The following is a 23,204-nucleotide window of genomic DNA, read 5'->3' on the forward strand; positions in this document are numbered from 1 at the left end:
CATTGAAATCCATCACCCATGTATTAATTAATGAATTCGTGGGAACAACTGAATCCATCCAACAACCAAACTCATCCAAGAAAAAAGATATCCCAATACAATCCTAAAATAACTCCCCTGTAAAATAGACATCTCATGACCGAGCTGCTTGACATGAACATTACCAAAAAGTAGAATGTCAATGATGAACATTTATGATATATAGTTGCCAAAGCAATGCATTATCAAATTTATATTAATTACATGCTCCATTGCCATAAAAAAGACCCCTCCAATTTTGTGCATAATAAATTCTTTATTTGTAATGCACAAGTTAAGCCTTTTATAAATATGAGTGAACATTGTAACAAAGCTTCTAAAAGAAATAATGACTTTCATCTCCTTCTAGCTCTCTTCCCTTGATACAACCTTTCCTTGAGATTTCAATCCTCCAATAAACATATCAATTAATAGGTCAAACTTATAGTGGCTAGCTCGAAAAAACAGCAAGAACATATCAATAGCAAAATGTTATTACACCATTTTCTGTGTGCTTCAACAGATTAGTAACCAACAAGCTCGAAAAAACAGCAAGCAATAGAATGCTGGAATAAAAAATGCAGATGCACTCCAAAAATACCACATCACAAAGAGCAGATCACTCTCCAAAAATGCAGATGCACTCTCCAAAAACATTAAAGTAGATCCAGCCACCCAAACCGAAACAGGGGATTTCTAAAATGTATGCTCACTGTCAAAGTAAAGATTGGGGAAGAGGAAAATAGTAGATGGAATCAAAAACACCACTTCCTAATCACAAGCAAGAGAAGAAGGGAATAATCATTCCCCCTCCTAACCCAACTCAACATCATTTGGAGGAAGAAGAGTAAGGTATCATGACATTAACAAGCCAACTCCACATCAATTCGACAGCTCATATGCACTGTCATCTATGCACTTCACACTACTAAAATGCATGAACAACAACCACTGCACATGAATCAACCACTACAACCACAACCTTCTACCATTCTTGAGCCATCAGCCACCAAACAAGAATGGCTCAAACGAGAAGAGAAAGCAAAGGCAAAACCCTAGTGAAGCAACCGGTAAAAAACTAAACAGGTTCCATGCGCTAAACAAAAAATCGTAGAAATAGGAAAAAGATGAGAAGAGAGAACATCACATTCGAAAAAACCCATAAGCTCCCTCATATCTGCGATTAGAAAAAGAAAATTGCTCGTTACACCTCAGATCAGTCAATCGAGGGGCTTCGAAGCAAGATGACGAAGGAGAGCCGCGAGGGAAGCAGTTAGGGAAGAAAAGAAATGAAAGGGGAAGCGGGGAATATCTTCAGGCGAAAGCCGGGCCGCGGGGTTAATATTGCGGTCCGCTTTCGCTAAGCGTTGGGAAATTTTGCCGCGAAGCTACGAACCAAACATTCGTCAATGCAGGATGAAGCAGATGTCGCACGCAGCGCCGCGCCAAAAAGCCGAACCAAACGGACCCTAAGTCTCTATTCCTCTTTAGTCTTGCTTCAAAAACTCCCTTCAACCGTCCCGACAATAGCTCAAAACTTTTCACATATTCCATGGCAGTCCTCTCATGAGTCAATGCATAGAATTGCTTGTATAGTTCTGTTTTCATTTTTGCTCTCTCTTGTTTTTGAAAGAGTCATCAGTTTGTCTATCGTCGTATAATTCATTTTTTCTGAGCAAAATCTCTCTTCCGAATCACATGAATGATCCGTAGAAGGAAGAAATCGGAAGATAATAACATACGACAATAAAGACAAATATGAGAAAGAATGTGAAGAACTTCCGTAAAGTAAACTTCGCGTGACAACCTAAAAACGTACTTACAAAAAGAGATCGGATCGAAGATGCCTTGTAACATGTCCGCGAAGAAGGCTATACGAAAGTAACCTACAACCAGAGAGTCAAGTGTATATGTTTGTTCTAGGGTCAAGACCAACTTCTAAGGAAATGTATCCCCTTGGTTAATTACATTCCTGGGGAGTGCTCTAGAATACTCTTGATTGGAGGAGTCCTGCTTACATTTAGGTGATGACTAGTAAATTGTGTTACGAAAGATGGTTATTCCACGGGAACATCTCGATGCCATCAATGCTTGCGTCGATCCATAAACACAAATAGTAAGTCTCTCCCATCCTATACGAATGACGGTTTATCAGTCGACCAACGCCTATGAAATAACCAGATTGTCCCGTAGGGTCAACACTATGCTTTCAAGGCTAGACTGGGCCATAAAGGCAGAGGGTGAATCGCCATCTATGAGACGACATCAACGAAGCGTCAAAAGGAGCGATATAGCTCAAAGGGGATAGTCAAAAGGAGGGAAGAATAATACCCAACAGGTAGAGGGATCCAGGTTGGGGCATCACAAATCCGTCATCACAAGCCACTAGGACTCTGAGTCTATCTGGTCCTGAAAGTAGTCAACTCAACACATCCAGAGATCTCCGACCAGCAATCTGTGAATTACGTTGTCCATGGGGATCTCGGTAGCCCTAAGGTCAAAGAAATAAAACTCTATATTGTGACTATCAGGTGGTGCTCTGAGATGTTGGATTTGTAACCGCCGAAATAACAAGGATGTTGCTGGAAATGAAGAAAAAAGAAGGTTTAACTACAAAGCTGAAAACACTCCCAATAAAAAGACTTACTCTATGTCTGGGTCGGGAAATTCTTTAACACACTAAGCTAATTAGACAACCACCTAAGTAGAAATCTATGTTGGGTCAGTCGGGCTGAAGGAGCTTGAGGACTTATCCTCGGGACATGGATATGTTGTACTTAGCTATTCAAGCTCTAATGTGGAGGTCATATTAGTATGACTTGGGTGAAAATGCTATGCAACCCTTTATAAAACTGGTCCAAAGGCGATGCAGAAGAGTAAATACAGATTTTGAAAAATCTTGAATCTTTTAATCTTAAATTTTAATTTATCTTGAAATTTTATTAAGATTTTAAAAAAAAAATTATAAATTTAGGTCCTAGAGAGCCTAAGTTATTCGTTGGATTCCCAAACAAAACCACAATCCAAAAAAGGCGAAGCCAATTCAAGCATACAAGCATGCAAGAAAGCAGGAAAAATAAGACAAATATAAAATAATAAGTAGTCAGTGTCGCTGGGTCGGCGACATATCCCAAAAAAGGAAAAATCAGCCATACAACGCATAAGTACATACCTTGTCCTAAATCTATACATCAATATGATTTAGAATTAAGGTACGAGACACGGGCAAGCAGCTCTTGGTCCTCATCATGTGATTCCACCAGCCTGACTCCTCGGAATTCTTGCCCGTACTTTATTTCTAGTACAATTCTCTTCTAAGAACTTTAAAAAGTATATAAGAAAAGGAGAAAATGGCTTGACCTGCATGAAAACATTGTTAGCGACAAAACCAACAAACAACGCATATGAGTCATGCTTGGTGGGAGTTAAACAATGTTGACAGAAAAGAGTTAGTCATAATCATTATACTGCTCTTCCTTGTTACATGTGAAATGTGTATTTTAGGCATATCTCTCTGCAAGAAAATCGACTTAATATATTATTATGCATATTAAACTAGTAAACAAGCAAGCTCAGAAGAAGCACAGAAGGTAATTCCTAGCTAAGACAACCAAATCAAAAAAGAAATATAGCTAGGACATCGAAAATGACCGCCTTGCATCTCAGTCCTTAGCCTAGCATATTATCTAACGTAGTGTTCTGACCAGCATCTAATTGAGTACAGGGTTATGTGAACAGGATGACATATGTTTTGACAGGGTTACCATCACCGACCACATTCTAAGGATCCAAAGATTCTAAGAAGTGTCACTAGATGCAGGCTTTGAAAACTTTTGAAAAATTAACCTCATGTATGTGCTAAGCTAGATATACAAATAGTTTTAAAATAAATTTTGAAAATATGATGCATATATAATAAAAATATAATTTTTTTTATACTTTTAAAATAGTTCCTAGGAAAGAAAATCCTAAGTGACACATATTAGACTCCTTGGAATCTTAGCGCATCATTTATGTGTTAGTATCAACGTGCTAGCTAGTATTACCCTGCCGAGACATCCTCATGGGCAATACTCGCTACCCCATTGTGACCAGCAAAGGGTCACTCACTAACGAGACAGATTCATCGTCGAGACAACCAAGAATGCACACGCAAATGCGAAGATCCAGTACGGTGTGACAGTGTAGGGTGCTGTCACGGGATAGCAAACATTTGTCAACAGTATACAGTGGCATATACTAATGACGAATGTGCCGACAGTGCGGAATGGTGCATGCAAAACATACAACACAAGTGTAAATGAGTGTGTTGTCGGGGCAGTGATTCAAGGATGGGTGTGTCGTGGAGGCAGTGACCCGGATGGTGGGTGTGTAGTGACAAAGGAATATGAGTGTGCACGGGATGCAGTGACTTCGGGGGAAATCCTACGGCAGTGCAATGTGGAGACATGGGAAAGAAGTGAAATAATTCTTGTTGGAAAAAATTAGACACCGAGGAGACTTGATATGCAAGCCATCCTCGATACAAGCACATGGGTGTCCTGGGTGGATGTGCAATAACAATGACCCAAACAAGACTCAGACATGCAGGACTATGGAAATGCAACATGACATGCGAAACAGTCATGCAGCAGTGCATAAGTGCAAGTGTGAACATACGAGTTGCACCACGGCATAAGCGTGTCGAATAGCGAATTTGTAAGAGTAATGTGTCGCTGAGAAGCACAAATCTCATCATGAACATATGAAGGTATATGCCCGCAAGTGCACTATTAGAGTGCAAATATGGATATGTTAATACAAACTATGTGAAAAAACATGCGATGAATGCAGCATATCGAATGCAAATGATCGATCGATCAATTGGACCGAGAGCGGCGCCAATCGATCAAGTGGATCGAGGTCGATCGGGCCAGAATGTACGACCGATCAATAGAAGATGGTCGATCGATACAATCGAGCTCGTGGCGGCATCGTTCGGTCGAATAAACCGAAGGTGGTCGATTGTGCCAGAGTGTGCGACCAATCGACGAAAGATGTTCGGTCGATATGATCAGGCCTGTGGCGGTGCTGATTAGTCGAATAGCCCGAAGGTGGTCAATCGTGCCAGAGTGTGACGATCAACTAAAAATGGTCATACAATATGATCGAACCGTTGTCGGCCGATCGATCCAATAGATCGATGACAGGCCCTACGACTAATGAAAATGCAAACAAATGGTTTATTCATCGATGGGCGGCTAATCGATGAAAGCATACAAAAACAAATGGTTTTAATGCATATTTTAAATTCATGTCATGCACCCAATGAAAATGCAAACAAATGCAACATAATACCCTATTAGGCCCTACGACGAATCGTGCTCGTCCTAGCAAACTCACGGGAAACCTCAGGTGAAACGAGGGGGAGGTGTATCAACACCATATTGCACGAGACAATATGATGCTCACTTCCGTTTGCACTACGCTAAATGGGGAATCCCTCGCGAAGGGAACTCTCCGTCCCGGCTATGGATTTCAAATGTCCATTCTGATGAAATCACTGAGACAAATGGTTGGATTAGTACAACCTCGACTTTTGGATTTTGATCTAGAACGAAAAAGATTGCTCTCTCTCTTTGGATTTGCGAGGGAGAACGCAAAGCACCTAATCCTATGGGGCTTCCTATTGAAACACAAAAATCCTGACCTAATTCCTCTAACATCCAAAACTAGAGGCTCTAAGAATAAAAAATTGCAAGAAATTGAGGAATTTCACCTACGCGACTGTTGATCGAAGTCTTGCTCTCGTAGGAAGAAGTTCTTCTTGCCGGAGAGAATGACGACCTCGCTGGAGTTTGCCTTCTCCAAGTATGTGAGAAATCTCTCTTCGTTGGAGACGATGTGAAACCTAACTATAGTGTCGTGTCTCTCAACAAACAATCATTAAATTCCGCCAACGAACGGATCGGGTATCTCGCCTCTTTCCACTGAAACCATGTTATGGTTTTCTCTTCCAAACATAACCCTGTCGTCATGAGCTTCTCCTTCCCATTTAACCCATTCACCGTGAATTATCACTCCACCCGCTACACCCACCTATCCGTGTCTTCAACATCCTAACCCTCGAAGATCGATATCGTCAACATCCTGACCCTCGCATCACCTCTCAAATTTCCTCTCCCTCATGTGTTTCCCCCAATATTTCTAGGGTGAAATTTTCTTCTTCGATCATAGCTATTTTGCATTATTGTTTCTAATCCACCTTCCTGTTGGAGTCCTTGGGGGAAGTTCTTGATAATGGATGCTTTTCTCCTTATGCTCCTCTTGTTTGATCTTTTTCCCCTTGATTTGGCATGAATCCTCCTGTCGACCCTTGATTAGGGTTTGCAAATTGAGCTGTTGGCGGGGTTTTGGGTTGCACCTCAATAAGCCTCCTTATCATCTCCTCCAAGCTTGTGAATCGGTTTTCATGGAAGAAAATCTATCATTCATGGAAAAAACATTCCTTCTATAGTAGAGAACATTTCCTTTATTTTAGATTTGATTTATCATACTTCTCCTTCCAATCTCTCTTCCAACACATCCGCTTTTTTTTGTTGTCGTTTCTATTTTATTCTGATACCAATTTTACCGAAGCCAGAGCCAAAATCAACGAGCAACTTGCTATAGTTATGTGGGAGAACCCAATATATAGCTAATTTGATTGATATCAAAGCAATCGAACAAGATACAAAGGATGATCTATAATTCGAGATGTAGGTCATCTCTCTACAAACTCTAGACGTCGCTAGGAACACAGAGAAATGAAAACTGCAGCAAATTAAAATATAAAACAAATCCTAGCAATTCGCCCTAATAAATACCCCTTGAGATACATTCAAACTTTCCTCCCAAAGCCCCCTTTAACAACCATATTCTACACGATTAACAACTATGTGGGCCCCGCCGAAGAGTTGGAATAGCCCTCAGTTGTTTTCAGGGATTCTACCCCTCTTAGCTGGGCCCATTGGCTTGGCTAGAATGGCTGGTTAGTTAGGTCTGGCCGGTCCAGAATATTCTTCTGGATCGGTTTGTCTGCCTCTTCTACAGGCACAACAGGTGTATTAAAGTCTTTATAAGTATTTATGTCTTAGGCTCCATCACATTAGCTCTTATTAGAAGCCATTGTTATGTTACAAGCAATGATCAGCAATTGGTGGCAAGATGTAAACAATGATGAGAAAAAAAAAAATCATTGTTAAATTAGATCAACTAAGGTTCTAAGGCAATCATTGGTAACAGGAGTTTGTCACAATTATGTCAACCAAAGAAAAGTATATCGAACATTGAAATGGAAGAATGTGAGGTTTAAGGTTTACATATTCAACTGGAGTCTAATCGGAGTCTGAATTGAACCATATGCTATAATAATTATTAATTTTTTTTATTATGATTCAAGCAATATAATAATGATGCTATAAAGATATTTTATGAATTTAATATAAAATATTTTAATTTAAAATACTTCATTTGAATATTTTGAATAATATTCTCAATCAAAATTTTGTTATTTTCTTCATTTTTAATTTGAATCTTTTATTTGACTATTTTATCAAAAAAAAAACCAATATTAGAAGTAGTCGTTTTTTTAAGAAATTGGACCTATTCGCTGCCTTAATCTTGATTTTGATTAGTTCAATCTTGGTTTTTTGCGGAAGCGGTTTTGGGCCTAGATTAAATTTTTTGAAGGACCAGTCCATGGTTGAATCAGGATGGCCGATCAGCCTAGTTCAGTTTCTAAGACATAGATGTATATATATTTCCATGAGTTTTTCTTTGTGCTTGAGAACAATAAATAAAATTATTAGAGACTAGAGGAAATAAAAAGAGAAAAGAAAAGTAAGTTAGACTGAGTTAAATTTTTGGGGTGTGCAAGTATTGTATGTTGCAACTCATTTTTGAATTAGTGGATATTTCTCTTTATGTAATCATGGATATTTGTCTCTATTTTTTTATTCATAATATTGACTCCTATGTTTACAATTCTGCAATTAAAGTTAAGCATTCTCTCCTCAACAAGTAGGTTATCCTATGCAATGTTTGACGTTATAGTGAAAATGCTTTTAGATTTGTGCAAATTCTTGCTATTTTCTTAACACATGCATCTCTTGTATCTAGGTTCTACGTAGATCAGCTTCATAGTATTTAACAATGTCTTCATTTTGTATCTAGGAACTAAATTGAGAGAATCTAATATAGATACTTCAGATTCTAGAGCGACTGCAATAGAATCTCAAGTCCCTAGAGCTGCTGAAAATGATGTCGGAGTACAATTTCCTACGATAAAAAAACAGGAATTTCCTTCTCAACAGCATAAGCAAGCGAAGGTGATGATCCCACTACAAGCTCATAGGGGAAAAAAAAATTAAGCATGCATTCTGCTAAATATTTAATTAAAGCTATAACCTCTGTATGCAGGGTGATGCCAAAGAAAATAGTGGTGGAAGTTCATTTGTATCATTCATAAATGGGATTGGAATAATTGGGTCAGGTGTGCTTGGTGCATTATTTTCTGCATCACAGAGGGAGAAGAAGGCACTGGAATCCACTATAGATTCTGTAAACCCCCTTCAAATATGTTATATCATTCTTTTATTCAGCTTAAATTTTTTTTGCCTACATTATTAACACGAGCTAGTTAGATGGTACGTGATGTTTATGATGATATTTGCAACTTAATGGCATAAGGGACTCACATATGCTGGAGTTTTCGTAGGATTGAGAAAATGACACAAAAGTGTTTTGTTTGTGACGGGCATTAGATGAATTTATAAAGGCTTTGTTTAAAGGAAAGTTTGGAACTGAGGTGAACTCCCAACTTTGTATGGTTGATTATAAATTGACATCCATTGATTTAAGCTTTTTAATTAAATCTCCTTTAACTCAAATTCCTAACCTCTAATAACTGACCAAGTGTTCATTCATGTGGTTTTGTTATTCGGCCATTCTTGAATGTTAGTTAATGTCGATTATGTATGCTTGATGTTATCCCTGATAGGCTGTCTTCACTAGGCTCCTATTTACTTTGCTTTTGTTATGGATATCGTCTATTGTATTAGGTTCTTCCTATTTTGTGGCTCTGAGTTAACGTTGCTAGTTTGTATTGAATTGCACATTCTTAGTAGAAATTTTAACCAAGATAAGCTAGAAATTTTCCATAAATATGCAATTTCTAGTCTTCTCTTTTTCTGAGCATCTAATATCTCTTAGTTTCTTTTTACAAATTTAGAATTGCTGCTTTTTTTTGCTTGTTTTCTCTACTGTATTGCATTTCACTGCATCCTTTAAAGTCATTAAAATAGAAACTTGCTAATGCATCACACAAGGGCAAATATGGATCGTGCGTGTATAGCTAATTGAATTTCTAGTTGTAGCTTTGGGCACCGCTCAACAATTGTATGCTCTTTGCTCAAGTACAACAGGGTGTATATGATATCCGGTCATGTGTGCAAACATGATTGATAATGAGCTGTTATTTATGCTGTACTTATTTTATTTATATCAATTAACATAGCTCAATTTTTTTTGTGATCATAGCTGGGCGGTGATAGCAACCATTCATCATCACCATCATGGACATCATCATAAATTCTAAAATTTTATGTTTTTTTCGATAATCTCTTAATAAATTATAAAAGTTGACAATGGCCTTTAACTGTAACTAAAATGAATTTTAGGCAGTGCTGGTGGAGTAAAATTTTGAATGGTTGCTTTGTTGCAAGCTCTAATTGTACTTTAGGGTTGGAAATGTAGGATATAGCTTGCAACGTCTTGGCCATTGGATCACTCCCAAAAGTTTGTAACCTTGATAGATGACTCCAATTTTCAATTAATTACGTTAAAATGGAAGATTTGCTTGAACTTGGTTTGGGTTTGGGTGCTGTTTCTTCTAGTTCTCTTCTAATGATGCATGAATTTAACTTGGCTAGTGCAGCGAAGTGCCAATCCCTATGCTTGATTAGGAAGGAATTTATTTTCTTCTCTCATAATATGTTTCACTTAGAGACAAAATGCGAAAAGAATGTATCCATGATAGGATTGGTGTAGCTCAAGTTGCGGACAAAATTTGAGAGAATCTTCTTAAATGGTTTGGTTACATTAAACGTCGACCAACTTATGATCCGATTAGAAGAGTCGATGTTTTAGATTCGACTTATGTTAAGAAAAACAAAGGTAGGCCTAGAAAGACTTGGGCATATTGTATAAAAAATTATCTTAATCTATTAGGATTAAATGAAAATATGACACTCAGTAAGACGCAATGGAGAAAAAGGATTCATGTAGCCGACCCACTTAGTGGGATAAAGACTTGTTGTTGTTGTTGTCTCATAATATATTTTATTAATTGTATTTTTTTATTTATATTTTCTAATTTCCTATTCTTCCCTATTTGGAGGGATTCCTATTTTATTTTCTATCCTTATTATTATTATATATGTAGTAATGTATAATTCAAAAAGTTGAATAGGAAATAAAATTCTTTCTAGGTTTCCACGTGATATCAGAGCCACAAACTTAGTTCGTTCTAGTTCGCGGCTACAACCTTATTTTTTAACCACTAATTCGTCTCCACTGCCCTTTGAAATCTTCGAGGTCAAGCGAACTAGAAGGAACTAAGTTTGTCTTCGAGGTCGCTTTTTCCAACCTTATTTTTTAACCACTGTTTCGTCTCCACTGCCCTTTGAAATCTTCGAGGTCAAAGAGTGTCAAGGTATTCTCTAAGTCTCCAATATCGCATTTTCAACGAATCTCCAAACCAAGTTTCCTCATCACGACAATGATAACATATCTATAGGATTATTCAAAATTGTCTTCGACACCAACCTTAACTTCGATCACGACATACATAGACCTCTGAAAATCCGATTGTCTCTCTCTGCATGCTACTCCGATCAGAATGACGGGAGCACGATGTACATAGAACTTCATCTCTTTCTCACTCGTACACATGAGCTGCAGACCTCGCTCGTCCACAAGATTCATAGACCTCGCTCGTTCACATGAGACACTGACCTTGCAGCATATAGTCTGAGATGGATTTGGCTCATGCGATCGATTTTCGCAAATAATTTGAATGCTCTTTGATTTTTTACATATTGTTTCTTTTGTAGGTCGCTTTTTCCATTGGTTCGCTAAAAATAACAAACGATTCGACTCTACAATTAATTTGGCTTGCTCTAACCGCCCTCCCACGAGTTGCACTATGTCGAACTCAAGGAAATCAAGAGTCGTGCATCTCCCTCTATTTTCTGTTTGTTTTTCTAGCCGAAAAGTTGAACTAAGGATCCTCCTCCTCGTAGTTCCTATTTGCTTATCCAATTGAGCGGTCGAACTAAGGTAACTTTTGATTTTGTTTTTGTTACAGGTCTTCTCAATTAAGGTTGTGGCCAAACAAGACACGGCCTCACAGTCTTCATCCTCGGAAGTCACCTCTAGATTCCGGCCAACATCTTTAGTCCCTATTGGACCTGATAAACTACATTATCATAATTTTCTTTAATGGTCATAATCTATCTTCATGTACATCTATGGCAGAGGGAAAGATAGGCGACTCACATGCAAAATTTTAGCTCCAAAAATGACATGCCAAATATCGGGTCTGAAAAATTGAGTATCACATGATTATGTTATGATTAATAAATTCCATGACTATGGAGGTTGGAGAAAATTTCTGCTCTATAGGACAACCAAAAAGATAAGTAAGGCTGCAAGTTAAACCTACTATAGCTTTGAAAACTCATAGCTATTTGAGATTGAGACGAGACTATATGATCTACGACAAGGAAAATTGAGTGCTTTTAATATTTCATTACTCTCTCTTGTTGTGGGCTGTAATTGGACATGTACGAGATTTATTCATGGAAATGCCTTGAAAACTTTACCTTGTATATGGGAATTACTAAACTAAAAAGATCCATCAAATTCCTCCTTGGCATCAATAAAGATCTAGATGAAATTAGGGGGAGAATCATGGCAATTAAACCATCTTTACCATTTGGGAGGTTTTGCAGATGTTTGAAGGGAGGAGAGTAAAAAGAAGTTGATGTTGATATACAATCACGTCTCACCATGTGTTGAAGGATTGGTCTTATCCTCTCAAAATTTCTCTCAGAACCCAAGAAAGGATGGTCGTAGTCAACCATTGGTAAGAAACCTAGCCATCTGAAGAAAAAATCTTGGAAATTACACTCTAAATCTACAGATTGGAAGCCATCTAATGAAAGATATGATAAGGAGAATTGTGCAAATGTTATTGTTATAACCAACAACAATTCATAATTCAACTAGTTTACTTAGGAGCAAATTGAAGCACTACAAAAATATTTAATAATCATTTCAATCCTGGCTGGACAATCATTACAATTCTCTGTCAAACTACTTATCAACTTGTTAACACACCGAGGTATCTTTAACTGTGCTTTTAGTGTTCAAATCGATAAATTAAAATCTTGGATAGTTGACTTCGGAGCCTCAGATCATATAACGTGAGATATCAATGTCTTAAAAAAGTATAACCCATATATTCGCCACTCTACATTTCAAAAAGTTGATTGGTTATTCTCACTATTAACATGAACTGGATCAATCAAATTTGCAAAGAATCTTCATCTGTACTATGTTCTTTATGCTTCAAAATTGTAATCTACTCTCAATTAGTAAACTTACTCATGACTTAAAATGTGTTAATAAATTTTATTTCAATTATTGTGATTTTCAGGTTTTAGATTTGGAGAAGGTGATTGATAGTACTGAGACGTATGATAGTCTATATTTAGTCAAAGAAATAACTTCCATTGGTAGGCAATATCATCCATCAACTTGTATTTCTTAGTCCAAGTTAAGTTCTATCAATGTAGTTTCAGTTGAAAGTAAAGTCATGTTAAGTTATTATCATTTTGGTCATTTAAATTTTATGTACATGAAAAAAATATTTTCACATTTATTTATCACGAGAAAAATCTAATCTTTTTCAATTTAAAACTTGCCAACTTGTAAAATATTCTTGACATGTATAATTTAATTTGCAATACAAGTCTTGATATCTTTTTTTTTCCATAATTCACAATGATATTTAGGGACCCCCACTAGTAAACTATATAAATTGGGCATGATGATTTGTATCATTCGTAGATAATCACATAAGAAAAATATAGGTATTTCTATGAAAGAAAAATTTAATAACTACCATACTTCAATCATTTTATTTCATGATCCTCACTCAATTCCAAAATAAAATTTAAATCCATAAAATTGATAGTGCTAAGCAATAATTTAAGTTTATACTTAGTCCTTATCTTTTCGAGCATGACATTATTTATATAAGTTCTTGTGTGGACACTCCAACAAAATGGAGTTGTTGAAAGAAAAATAGACAATTACTTGAGGTGGTGTCCTTATCTTTTCGTGCATGACATTATTTATATAAGTTCTTGTCTGGACACTCCAACAAAATGGGGTTGTTGAAAGAAAAATAGACAATTACTTGAGGTGGTATGTTGTTTAATCATGTGTCTAAATACTTTTTGGCGTAAGCGATTCTTACAACCTATGAAAAAATACAACTCCATGGATGTCACCTTCTTTAAAAATAAATCTTATTTTTTCAAATCTAAAATTAAGGGGGAGAACTCAAAGGAACATTAGATTAAAAAAAAATTTCAAGATACTCAGACCATTTTTCTTAATTGAATCAAATCCTATCCTTCAACCAGATTCATTTCAAGAACCAAACTGTCACACAAACAATTCTAGTTGTTTGTACTCCACCTCAACATAACAAAAATCATTAGAAATTTTGTGTCTACACCAGAAGATCCACTGAGCATGTAGAGGACACTATGTAGACCCATAACTATTAAAACCAAGTCCTAATAATCATAATGGTATGGATTCATTAACTCACGGGTCTCTTGCACTGATGGTTAATGACTTTAATCAACTAATTGCAAAGAAATCTGTCGAAGGGTGCACTAATCATCTAATTAGAAAATATGCAACTTATGGGAAGTTGTTACCATCTTACAGGGCTTTTATGATAAACCGTGATAGTTTGTATGTTTTTAACTTTATCCACTAGATTCTAAAGGTTCTAACTTGGAAATAGGCTGTTGAAGAAGAAATTTGGGCTCTATAAAAGAATAACACATGAACACATACAAAGTTACCCCGTGGAAAATTTCCCAAATGGATATTCACGATCAAATATAAAGGAAATAGCGTTACCTCGTGGAAAATTTCCGTAGGTTGCAAATGGATATTCACGATCAAATATAAAGGAAATAGAAGTGTAGAGAGATTCGAAGCCAGACAGTTTTTCAAAGGCTTCACGTAGTCATAGGAGATTAACTATCAGTAAATCTTTGCACATGTTGTCAAACTTAATACAATTCAGATTCTACTCCCTCATGTAGTAAATCAAGATTGACATTTATACCAACTTGATGTCAAAAATGTCTTTCTCAGTGACGACCTTGATGAAGAAGTCTACATGACTATAACTTTGGGCTTGGAAAATAGGTCAAAAAATTGGTTGCTTTGCAAGTTGAGAAGTCCTGATATGGCTTGAAGCATTCTCTTCATATTTGGTTTGGAAGCTTTGCTAAAATAGTAATTACAATGGATATTATTAGTGTCAAGCTGATTATACACTGTTTGTTTAATCTAATTGTAGAGATAAAATTGTTATTTTCATAATATATGTAGATAATATTATCTTGACAAGTGATGATTCAAAGAAAACTATTTGACTAAAAAAATGTTTACAATAGAATTTGAAATTAGGGACCTCGAGAATCTCTGATATTTTCTGTGAATAGAGGTGGCTCAAGCTAAGGAGGGAACTGTCATATTACAAAGGAAATACATGTAGACCTTTTAAGTAAAACTAACATGCTTGGGTGTAAACCTACAAACACACCCATGGATTCTAACAAAAGGTTGAAGTGAAGTAAAGAAAGAAGTTTAGTTGACAAAGCAAAATATCAAAGATTTATAGGCAAACTAATTTACCTATAACATAAGACTTGATATTTCATACTCAGTTAATGTACTAAGCGAGCACATGAATAATCCAAATAAGGACCATTTGAAAGTAGTGAACAAAATCCTGAGATGCTTAAAGATGACCCCTAGATCTGGTTTGCTTTTAAAAAAAATTGAAAATCATGAGATTGATATTTACACAAGTGTTAGTTGGACAGGAGAGGTAACTTATAGGAAATCTCATTGGATGTTGTTCATATGTCTGGGGCAACTTCATCACATGGAGAAGTAAAAAACAAACTTTTGTCTCTCAGAATAGTGCAAAATGTAAATATCATGCTCTTTCACTAGGAACATATCAGAGTATAGATTCAACAACTATTAAGGGAATTTAAGGTTGAGATGAAAGATACAATTAAGTTGTTCGGTGATAGCCATATAGTCAAAAAATTTGTGCATCATGAGAATAAAATACAACGAGATTGACTGATACTTCATTTCATGAAATGTTAAGAATGAAATTGTTCAACTCAACTATATTCCCACATGACTTCAGATTGATGATATTCTCACCGAAGCACTATCAAGGGTCAATTATGATGAATTGAAGTCAAAGGTTGGTTTGTATAATATATATCACCTAAATTGAGGGGGAGTGTAGGAAAGTGCCGATCCACATGCTTGATTAGGAAGGAATTTATTCCCTTCTCTCAGAATATATTTCATTATGTGTGTTCTCTTTTATTTATATTTTTTATTTTCTATTCTTCCCTATTTGGACGTATTCTTTATTTGTTTCGTTCTATTACTATATAGATGTAGTGAAAGTGTAATGCAAAGGGGTGAATAAGAAATAGAACTCTTTCCATATTCTTACACCAAGCTTATGGGTGGAACTAGGAGGGTGCACCAAGACAATGCTAGCCTACTTTGATTAGATTTAATCAAATAAGACATGAAAGCCAACTTGCCAAACAGATTTGTATGGGTAGACCAAGTTTACAAAGGATGCATAGCAACTTCGGTAGACCTAGCTGCTTTTATAATCGGATTTTGACCCTAGCCAAATTTGGTTGGATTGATTCGATCCTAATTTGAGCAAGGCAATGCTCATCAAATTCATTCAAGCTCACTTCAGGCAAAAATTTGATTCAATTTTGATTAACCTTTTATCTTCGAAGTCAAAATTTTAGTCTAACACACACACACACACACACACACACACACACACACACACACAGATATATACATAGATGCGATGCATGCATACTATAATTGACATGCATACTATAATTGAAATCTAAATATATAAATAAATATGTTTGTATATGCATTCAAAGATATATGTATACATATATTTTATCTAAGTTGGGCTTGGCTTGGCTTGTTAGTTAGTTTATTGGCTTCAATTGAAGCATAAAGAAGATTTGATTTTTGTTTGATCTTCATTCTTCAAGATAAATTTACAGCCTAGCTAGATAGCTAGGCAATGTACAAAAAACTGCATGAAAATTAGCATGGATTGTGGGGGAACACAAAAGCTATATAAAGAGCTACTAAGGATGAAATTTACCACCTTTGGTTGGTAATGAAGATAATGTCCTCTTGTATGATTTATAGTTTGAAGATGAACTAAGTGAAAGCTGATAAGCTTATGATATTGCCCAACTTTGAAGAGAACAGGGAGTGATCTTCATTCTTCTGGGGAAAGGGGGATAGTAATCAACAAAATTCCATCTTGGAAAAGAATGATACTGGACTATCAAAATATTATGATAGACATAAAATGTGAGGTACCCAGGTATAGTTTTGTTGGGAACTCCACGGTTAAGTGTGCTCATAAATGAGCACGCTTTGGATGGATAACCATCCTAGAAGTTGTTGGAAGAAGGATAAAATTGTGAGTTTTATCCTACCATGAGATGGGCTGGTCTAAAAAGAACAATACCTCGTACAGTATGGGTTGGGTCATTTCACTTCATATGTTCAGCCATTAGTTAAACTGACATCGAGTTCATCATGCGTGTTCATTCCATTTCACCAACTGAGAATCTTACTTGAGGTTGGTGATATCAGTAGGAGGCTTCCAGAATCTTCTTCACGATAAGATGAGCTTGGGCCCGTGCTGGTCAGGGTTGACTGATCTATATTGAACTACGTTGATTTTGTTCTCTACCTATATGGCCCAAATTGCCCAATGGAGGTTATTTCTATGAATTGATGAGCTTTGAACTCGGATATTGGAACTGGTCAGTCCCTCTTTATCCTGTCTCTGACAGTCTTTGGGAGTCTTCTGATACATAACCAAAAAATGAGTTTTTCCATCTTTAGAAAATAAAATCTCTTTGATTACAATGTCTCTATTTGACATTGCATTTTACTTTGTTTCCCTCTAATCCGTTACATATGCAGATGACAGCTCAGGCAAATGATCAGGAAATAGCTGCTGCTTTGATGAAGAAAAGTTTTGAGACTAAATTATTGAATGAACAGGAAGATTACCAGAGACAGCTTAGGAAGTTAAAGGATGATGAAGCATCGCTGTTAAGTCAATTAACTTCTGCCAAGGATGCAGCAGCAGCTTTAGGTCGAGAACTCAATGATGAGAAAAAGTTTGTTGAGGAGCTCATATCACAAAGAGGCCAACTTGAACATTCTTTGACACTAGCTAGGGAGGATAAGAAGTTACTTGAAGATGAAATCCACAAAAAGGTAGGCAGAATTACTTCTTTGCAGGATGAATTAAGCCATCTTTCATTAGAAAATAATGAAAAGATGTCCAACATCCAAAACCTCAAATCATTGCTAGCTAAAACAGAATCAGAATGCAAGAATATGAGCTCTGCTTTGGAACAGGCAAGGTTCAACCTTGCAACAGCAAATTCCAGGATTGAGCAGTTGAAAGAAGACATCAACATGGTCAGAACAGATTCCAATTCAAAGGATTCAATTATAGACGACCTACATGAAAAAATTAAGTCTCTAACTGAAGAAAAGAATGATTCTAATATCAAATTTTATGATCTTATGAAAGAATACAATGCTTTGGTTTCCTACTCAGAGAGAACAACTGTCCTTAATTCTGAACTGTTGTCCAGAAAAGATGAACAGCTACAACAACTGGATGAAAATCTTAAAATTGCTTTGAATGAAGCGAGTAGCAAGCACGCAATAATCTCTGAGTTGACAATAGAAAGGGATAATGCAATTATGCTACTGGAGAAGGAAAAGAATAATATATATAAATTAACAAATGAGCTCCAGAGCGCCCAAGAAATGTTAGATGCTTCAGAAGCAAAGGTTTCTCATACGTCCAAAGAACTAACGGAGACCAGAACTGCCTATGAGGAAGTTATGTCCACTATTTCTAAGATGCAAAATGAGTATGACCAGACAAGGCAGTTAATGAATTATAACCTGGAAGAGGCGAAGGCTACTTCAATGATTCTTTCGGATAAACTTGAATCAGCCAAGGTGGTCCTTAAGCATACAGAAGAAGAGCTTGTTTCTGCATCTAATGAATTGAGAGCCGCTATCGAGGAGCGTGAAAGCCTGAAGATGGAATTGGTTGATAACTATCAAAAGATCCAAACAACATCGAATCAGCTACAAGAGGAAAGGAAGACAGTTACCAACTTGAATAAAGAGCTCGAGGCATTACAGAAGCAAATTCTGAAAGACTCGGAAGCACGGAGAAGCCTTGAAGCTGACTTAGATGAGGCTACCAGATCACTCGATGAAATGAATAAGAGCGCGTTGTTGCTCTCTAAAGAACTAGAGAATACTAATTCTAGGAGTGCTAGCCTAGAAACAGAAAAGGAGATTCTCTACATGTCTTTGATTGAACAAAAGAATATAGCGAAAGATTCGCTCGAAAATATGCAGGATGCTGAACATCTCATTTCTAGGCTTGGTAGTGAGAGAGAGAAGCTAGAGAAGAGGTCGAAAAGGCTTGAGGAAGAACTGGCGGCTGCTAAGGGTGAAATATTGAGATTGAGGAGGAAGGTTAGCGTAGGCCAAGGATCCATTAATGAGCATCATTCAAAATCTAATGAAGTTCCAGCAGGCGCACCATTCTCGGTCAAAAGAAATGTTGGTCGAAGAAAAAAGCAATCATTGGGTTCTGACGATTCATGATACGATTGTTTGATTAAATCAACCCTTCCATAACCAACCCTTGGTTGGAGCCTTGTGGTATACCATTTTCTGTTCTGTAAGTGAATTTTTTTTTTCCTGTCAATATAATGATTTTCAGTTGAGCATTGGTTCTTGAAATGATTATTTTTCTGTTTGATTAGATCTTAGTTGATTTTGTTTTTTTGTCATAGTTATATATATATATATAGTAGTTATTATTTATTTTATTATGGCTAAGGTACGACAACAACAAGCTTCTGTCCCACTAAGTGGGACATGTTTTCATTCAATTCTAATAAATTAAGATCAATTTTTATACAGTATGCCCAACTTTTTTGAAGTCTTTCTCTACATTTCTTAACATAAGTTGAATCTGAAACATTTACTCTCTTAATCAGATCATCAAATGATTGACGTTTAATTCGACCAAACCATAAGCCGACTTTCTAATTTTGTCCAGCATTGGAGCTACACCAACCCTTCAACAAATATATCGTTTCACACTTTGTCTCCAAGTGACTAAGGTATAGGGAGAATATTTTCATTCTCAAACTAGAGTAAAATAAGTGTAGTATTACATAGAATTTGTGCCTTTTTTGCTTTCCATCCTTGTCCCCACCTTTAAACTTTGCCAAGCCAACTGACTTTAGCAACGACTATAAAGCTATTTTAGGGTAAGATCTCAATTTTATTGTTAATATGGTAAACATTTAAATTAAATATGTTATTAAAATTAAGTTTGGGGAACTGTAATTCACAATTTTTTTTTCTGTAAAAGATTTTTAAGTTATGTAAAATTGGGTGTGTTTGAGGCAGCTTGTGCTTATCCAGATAAGCAGCTTATCCTGAAACGTGACCCACGGGGTTCAACCTGCGGTCTGCATTTAGTGTAAAAACTCAACCGCGTTTTCAGATAAGTTGTTGGAACGTGTTTTCCAAACGGTGAGACAGTGTTTTGAAAACGCTGCCCGCACATAAGCTGCCCCAAACGGGTCCTTAATCAGCTTATCATCAGGTTATTCAATAAGCGGCAGCTGCCCCAAACAGATTGGTGTGAGTGTAATTTAAAGTCTGATCTAGGATATTTATTTTGATATTGTGAAATATTATAATTTAGGTATAATTACATATAAACCCCCTGAAATATTGACATATACAAAATAATTATTTAGACAATTTTTTCGAACAACTGAACCGATATATTTATGCGTGCCACCATCGAGCTATTGACAATTTGGTAAAAATTGAAAATTATCAATTGAGGTTTTATCATGAATTTTGATATTTGAGCGAGAATTTGAAAAATGGATGAGGTTGATTTGTAAATAGCAAGTTTGGGGCGTGGTAATGTATATAATTTATTACGAATATGCCCGACCGCATTGTTTTCATGATTCAAAATATTCTTTAATGATGTTGTAGAATTAAACTTTCGTTTGTAGTCGAATCATGCGAGACGGTCATTTTGCACAAAATAAATCCCGCGACTACATAAATTCAGACTTTGCAGCTCTTGATTGTAAATCCCGTAAATCTTAAGTCTTACGAATCGGTGGATTTAACTTCGCGGGGCTTGAAATTCAAGTTTGCGGGCTTACGATAACTAATCTTCATGTATATTAAATGTGAAAAGTTTACCAAGTCATAGAATAAGATTGCATTTATAATTCAAAAAAAAAGTTGAAGATAATATATGGACTTTTATAATATTTGCATGACACACCCTTATCATATTAAATAATTGCGCATGTGCACTTGCGTCACCAATAGTGTTAATTAAATGCATATTATGGAATCATTTAATATGCTTAATTTTGTTTCTCCATTTAAACTAGACAAACAAGTGTTTATATTGGACTGAACCAACAAAGGTTTAATTGATTTGAAAGGCCAAATTCAAGTCATTATTGTCCAAGCTGAATATGTGGAAGACCAACAAAAATAAAATGAGGTTTTTACATGTAGAGGCTCTTAAACAACAAATTTTACGTATCACAACTCCGAAACAATAAGCATGTGTATCGCGGATACCGTCACGATGCCTAGTCACCCTTCCCCTCTCTTGCCCAAAACCATCTTCTACGACACATGCATCCCCTCCACCAAGCTCATCGAATGCAAAAATTTTTCTGTGAGGAGTCCTGAAGTAGCTCTACGTCCGGTGAAAGTTATTTATGAGTTATTTTCAGATTATTTCTGGGTTATTTTCAATAATACCGAAATAACCAGAAATAACCCGCGGTCTTTCTGGGTTATTTCTGGGTTATTTCGGTATTATTGAAAATAACCCAGAAATAATCTGAAAATAACTCATAAATAACTTTCACCGGACGTAGAGCTACTTCAGGACTCCTCACAGAAAAATTTTTGCATGTCGAATGAGTCCAGTCATATCAAGGTGAAACAATTCTTCTTAAATCTCCTCGCCTCTCGCAAAGCTGAAATAATCCCCGCCTTCCGTGCCTCCTTCATTGCCCCTATCCATCGAATGAGTCCAGTCCTATCAAGGTGAAACAATTCCTCTTAAATCTCCTCGCCTCTCGCAAAGCTGAAATCATCCCCGCCTTCCGTGCCTCCTTCATTGCCCCTATCTTCACCAAATTTTGATTCGCCAATTGCCTTCGCGGTTGCTCGGACTTTAACAAGCTCAATAAATTTTTTACTCGACACTTGCCCCTACAAAACTCCTATTATTCGTTTCCTTCTTCTCCGATCTTATCTTGCGACACAATCGCCATTAGGCCTAGCTGGGAAGGTAGAGACCTCAGAAACTCCCATTTTTCACCTTCTCTACTCCACGCCTTTTTCTTCGACCCCTTTGCAATGACGAAGGATAAAGGGATGGAGGATACATCACATAGACCATGGCGCAAAATTAGAATTTGGAGACTGTGACATGTAAATAAGGTGGTTGACACAACCTTAATGACTTGATTGTATATCTAACTCAATAAAGTTGTCACATCCGCAACTTCCTCGAGTCAAAGGGCGAATAATTGCTTGTCATTTCAATTACTTTCTTACGACAATCAATCTTTTGTAAATCTCAATTCATATTACTTTTATTAAACATCGAGATGATTTTTGATTTAGCGGGCGAAATTTTATTGGAGACTCTGAAATTAAGTGCGCTCGTCCCAAGCAATCTTAGGTAGGGAAGTTACACCAACCGGACAAATCTGTGAGACCATTAGGCCAAACGAACATTAACCTGATCGGGCGAGAGTTCCGGCTATCACAATAAAATCCTATAGCTTCTTTCTCCATAATTCTCCCTCTCCCTCTTCAATTCTATCTTCTTCTTCTTTCTCTTCCAAAAAAAGTCTATTATAATTGGATGTAACTCAGTAAGTATCAACCAATAACGAGTTGGTTGCAAAATTATTACAAATTGATCCTCAATTTTTATCCATCATAAATTAATCATCTTAAATATACAATAATATAATAAATATAATACAAATAACTGTTATTCATCCATAAACTTGCATTGATTTGAATGGATCCAAGTATTTAATTATATCTCGATAAAACACCTAATCATAAGAGAAGTGTCTGTCTTATAACATCAAAATGTTATAAAATAATCACAAATAGAGCTGTAAAAAAAGACTCGTTGTTCGTCAACAGCTCGTGTTCGGCTTATTTGTTGAGTAAACAACTCGAACATGAATAATTCTTTTAAGCTCGAACCTATTTTTTTACATAGATCTGATCCATATTCGAATCCAATTATTTGCATCTATTTTTTTCTAATTTATTCTAACGAGTCAATTTCGAGCTGAGCACGAACAAGAATATTTAAACCTAAATCAATTTCAAATAAGAATCGATTTCAAACACGAACAATTGGCATCATATATTACAAATCAAAATCTAAAATAAAACAATAGACAATTTTGTTTTGTCCAAAGTATAATGTTGGGCTTGCCAGCCGCAAACCAAAGCCTGAGGTCATCACTTACGTTAATGAAAGCTTGAGCTTGCATCACTCATCCCCCCTCTATAAGTTCCTTCTACAATCATCATCCTCATCACCATAACCA

General features: G+C 36.3%; 1 protein-coding gene across 3 annotated transcripts in view; it reads left to right on the forward strand.

Moving 5' to 3' along the window:
• Window positions 1-19,790, forward strand: part of LOC110019275 (MAR-binding filament-like protein 1) — a gene marked incomplete in the record, with an annotated part of 48,060 nt that extends 28,270 nt beyond the window's left edge. The window contains 4 exon segments of one of the 3 annotated variants that reach the window (XR_002293441.1): window positions 8,212-8,366; window positions 8,458-8,598; window positions 17,434-19,234; window positions 19,557-19,790. Coding sequence is in view for 1 of the 3 variants with exons in the window: in XM_020716892.1 (XP_020572551.1) it covers window positions 8,212-8,366; window positions 8,458-8,598; window positions 17,434-19,158 (2,021 nt within the window). 3 annotated transcript variants of the gene reach the window in all.
• Between the last annotated feature and the right edge of the window lie 3,414 nt (window positions 19,791-23,204).

Source organism: Phalaenopsis equestris, unplaced genomic scaffold (genome assembly GCF_001263595.1).
Source record: "Phalaenopsis equestris unplaced genomic scaffold, ASM126359v1 Scaffold000054, whole genome shotgun sequence".
NCBI lineage: Eukaryota > Viridiplantae > Streptophyta > Magnoliopsida > Asparagales > Orchidaceae > Phalaenopsis > Phalaenopsis equestris.